At 48.0% G+C, this 4508-nt stretch overlaps 1 protein-coding gene across 1 annotated transcript; it reads left to right on the top strand.

Annotated features, from left to right (window-relative positions):
* Nucleotides 1-909: 909 nt before the first annotated feature.
* FPOAC1_006758 (uncharacterized protein) lies at nt 910-3690 on the top strand (the record flags this gene model as incomplete). The annotated part of the gene is made up of 3 exons (XM_044851233.1): nt 910-1070; nt 1121-1175; nt 1243-3690. The coding sequence occupies 3 exons, from the start codon at nt 910-912 to the stop codon at nt 3688-3690; spliced, it is 2664 nt and encodes an 887-aa protein (XP_044709945.1).
* Nucleotides 3691-4508: the final 818 nt, after the last annotated feature.

Genomic DNA, 4508 nt, shown 5'->3' on the forward strand with positions numbered 1-4508 from the left:
TAATTAGTGACACGTATTTTTTCTCTCTTTACATCTCATCCATCCATGTTAGCTGAAAGTAAAAGCCGTAAGCTGCATGTGCCAACCCCGAACACTCCGGGCTGGACGAATGATAGGACCTTTTTCTGGAGGGTTACTCAAAGTCAGACAGACAACTGGCTACTATCTGTACTTTCTCCGCCTCCTTGCAGCTCCCGTTCCAGATCAAACCTGGTCCTGGACACTCCGAGCTCAGCTCTCTACTTACCAGCTCCCTTTCCCTTATAGGAAGGCAAAAAGTAAGGATTATCTGTTACCGAATCCTGATCCCAACAGCTTGGTTTATGCGAGAACAAAAAAAAAAGTCTGCAGGTAATCTCTGTCGATACAATATCTCAACTGTGAATGGCTCAACGCCCACACGCTCGTCATCCCCGAGGGAGAAACTCGATCACGCTAACGAAATTGGCGAGATAAGTTGACAGCCCTCCGGCACAAACTAATCATGCCCGTTGTACCAACTCGAGATCTTTGGCTTCTTTAGCGCCGTCACTCTAATGGAGAAACAGAGGCTCCCAAGCCACAACTGGCCGGCCACCATTCTCCATTGGTTCAAGGCTCGGGGCATTGGGCTCGTTAGCTAGCTTGTCTCCTACAATGTTCCGTTTCTTAGCGGCAAGTAGACACCGGGTTCTTGGTGTGTGTACTTGCTTCTCCCTTGTGTAAACGCAGATGTTGGTTGACCTCACATCAGGTCGTGTCCGTAGTGGCTAGCGAGGCCGATATGGCAAACTCCACTATCATACAGCCTGCAGATGTCGGTTAAGAACCTTTGATGTCCCAGATGTCTTTGATATCTCGTCCAAGACCCTTGCCATCACCATCTACGGCGGAAGCAACTCTCTGTTGCCCCTCCATACATTCGTCGACATGTCGACTGAAGCATTGCTTCAAAAGTACCAAGGCCACATCGTGCCACAAAGTTACAATGCTGGTTTTGTCGCTTTGAGTTATGTGGTCAGCCTTGTTGGTGCCGGTTCGACCCTCGAACTCATTAACCGCAGAACCGGTTTCAGAGGTCTTTTCAACCAGTATGTCTATAGCCGTAAACTCCTTCAGGGAACACCGCTAACCGAAGCAGTCTGCTACTGATAGGTTCAGCAGTCACTATGGGTGGAGTGTCTATCTGGTGTATGGTAAGTACCTGTTCAGTTGTATGTCTCTTTCGACTTTCAACACGTACTGATCATCACATAACAACAGCACTTTATCGGCAACAGAGCCATCGATCTTGCCGATGGACAGCCCGAATTACAAGTCGCCTATTCCAGCGGCTTCACCGCGATATCGTTTTTCGTTCCGATCCTGGTGCTTCTTGCCGCCTTCATGGCTGTCGGTACCAACAACGTCGTTGCGTGGTGGAGAGTCGTAGCTGGTGGTGTCCTCTGTGGAACTGCTGTATGCGGAATGCATTATCTTGGCAATGCTTCCATCAACAACTACACCTGCGTATATCAGCCGGCATACGTTATAGGATCTGCCATCATTGCTATAGTGGCAAGCAATGTTGCCTTGGCCATGTTCTTCGTGTTTCGAGCCATGTGGGCGAATGCATGGTGGAAACGAGGTATCTCAGCTATTGTGTTGGCTGGTGCCGTTTCAGGCATGCATTGGTGTGCATCTGTTGGAACTCGTTATCGACTTAAGAGCATCAAGCCTAATGGCAACGAGCCATCAAGAACAGGCACCGTTGTCGTCGTCATCTGCTTGTCCCTAGGGGCTTGCTTCGTCATTGCTATCTCGGCGATCCTTCGAGCAAGAAACATGAGAAGAATGGCCCTGCGTGCCCAGCAGATTACTCTCGCAGCAGCCATCTTCGACAAGGGCGGAAGGATACTGGTTGACCCTGATGGATACATCCCAAACACTGTGGTGACCGATTCTTTTCTGGAAAAGGACGCAAAGGAAGGATTCAACACTGGTCACCCTCTGTTCCATTGGATGTATCAAGCATCAAGGAACTGGAACATGATCTGGAGTCTCATAGGAGGCATGAGACAGCATCTATCGGAATTACCACACTCCCGCGCAAAGGATGGTCGTCGAGGAATCCAGCTCGTGAGCGACCATGGCGAAACCATCGACAGTTACGATAAGATATTCAGAGAGCTTTTCTGTCTAGCTGCTGCTACTCTGGCTGATCGATTCCGGGAAGATCTCACATCCATTGGAGTGCTCTGGGATCAAATCCTGCCGACTGGTGCCAATGGTCGAAGGCCACAGCCCCAGCCTCAACCTCAACCGCGCAAGCAATCTATTGCAGGTGGAAGCGGCTTGGAAGGCAGTGAAGTTATTGAAGAAATACACAACAGTCTAGATATCACCGAGAAAGGTCTACATTCACTGGATTATGGTTATGGTTATGGCCGTGGATCTCTCATGTTCCTCGTCCGCCGATCTGAATCAGCTCGTGATAACGAACGTTTACTCTCGGCTGGTTATCGTTTCGCTGAGATTCATCAGGTCAGCGACCTGATCAAATCGAACATGCAGATCCAAACCCCTGAATTCGACAGCAAGCTCAGGGAAATGGCGAGCTACACGAGTGAACACAACCACATTCGCCAGGGCACTCACTTGGGCTTCTTTGCCGTTCGAGCTCGTGTTAGCTCCAGCTTCGAGGTCCTTGTGAGAAAAGGTGCACGCCATTTGCTTCCAACTATGCCCCTCCCGTTCAAGGATTTACAAGATTGGCACCTAAATTATCTCAGGAGGTTCGAGAACACGCCAGTGTCCAAAATCGTGGAGAAATGCAAGGAGGATTCTCAGCGTAATGATCGAGAGGCTGAGTTCGCTGGACAAATCGCAGACACCATCCAGGGTTTGCGCGAATGGACACAGGAACCCTTACTTGAAGATGCACTCCTTACGTCGACAACGTTTCGCATTCCTTGCCGTGGAGATGAGAAGAGATCAGAAGCAACGATGATCGCAGTACGGCTCGTCATTCCCATCCACTCGGTATTGTCAAGCCCAACTTGTGAATTCGTTCCCCTGAGTTTCTTTAGGATGCGACAGGTATCAACACAATCCTACCAGGAATTTACACGAGGGCTACATCAAGAGTTTGGCCATATTGCGAAGACGGCAGATCGTCATGAAGAATCTCAAGTTGGTGTAACTCCTTCAGCATCCAGTCGATGGCCATTTGGACGTTCAGACACAGCTCGAAGTACTCGAGCCAGAGGAAAATCTGTATCAAACGTTTCTGGACGCCCGACTTCGTTTGCTGATTCAACACGATCAAGCTCAACGATCAATCTTTGCTCCCCAGGGATCAACATTCGAACCCAATCCATTGATTCAACGGAGGAATCAACGCCATACATACCCCGACAGGAGCCTCTCCAGACTGCACCGTCGTATGGTGGTATCATGGTGTTCCAAGAGATCACTGTGGATGTGCAAGAGAGCAATGAGCCACCGGGTAGGAAGCCAAGCAACGGCTCTGATGCCGCTACACTGACAATTGAGAAAACAATCACGAGATCTTTGCCTTCGGCAGGTATCGAGCTGCAGTCTATGGGTCATTTTGGGGCCAACGATGTTGGCACACAGTTGTCAAACGATATTGAGGCAGGCAAAGGTGGTCACAGTTACGTGACGTGCTTTGTCGATGTTTTGTTCGCAAAGACGGTAGAAAGTCGTTAATGGTATGGTCTATTTGCTTTGTTTGTGCTTGTAGGATTGATTGGGTTGCTTTTGTGCATGGTGTTGGTTTGTTCTCTTGATGAGCGGTCGATTAAAAAAGATACCAGGTGCTTCTGCAGGCACAACTGCAGTATAGCAGTGCAGGACAGTATATAGAATAACTAGGCAGTGTAATTTGGTAATGAATCATGTTGACTCCAAACATCCTAACAATGTGCTGTGATCGAAGATGGGTGTTGGGCGTATGAGAGGTATAACAAGAGAAGGGAAGAAGAAGACGGAAATCTCAACAGATATTATGTCTCAAGTCTTAGGGCATAAGAATAAACAGACTAAAAGCCTGATATAAGCCGCACGAGCTGACCTCCTATTTCGTCCTATTTGCTTCCAACGGTCTATTTACCAGATAGTCTGAGGATATATCCCCAGGCAAGTCAGACTCGGATTGCTACGACCTCGGGATACTCTGACCCATCTCGACCCATTATCATCACTAATGCTCTGTGTGTTTGATTCGAAAATTCAGTATCTCTATACCCACTTTCTGTCCAATGTCCTTACTATATATAATTCTAAAATATTCATCATTACCTCTTGTTTCTCTGTTCAGATAATGTCTCATTCTTTAGCATATGTTCCAAAAATTCCCAATCCTATGTTCCTTAATCTGTAGAATAATTCAAACCAAATCACGACGTTGCTGTGCCTCCATCTCTAGCCCTTCAATTCGTTCCTTGAATTATTCGACGTTGTTCTTCACGTCCTGCACGACTTTAGCCGCGCCCGTGATACTGAGTGCATCATTCTACGAGTCGATT

This window comes from Fusarium poae, chromosome 2 (assembly GCF_019609905.1).
Source record: "Fusarium poae strain DAOMC 252244 chromosome 2, whole genome shotgun sequence".
NCBI classification, from domain to species: domain Eukaryota; kingdom Fungi; phylum Ascomycota; class Sordariomycetes; order Hypocreales; family Nectriaceae; genus Fusarium; species Fusarium poae.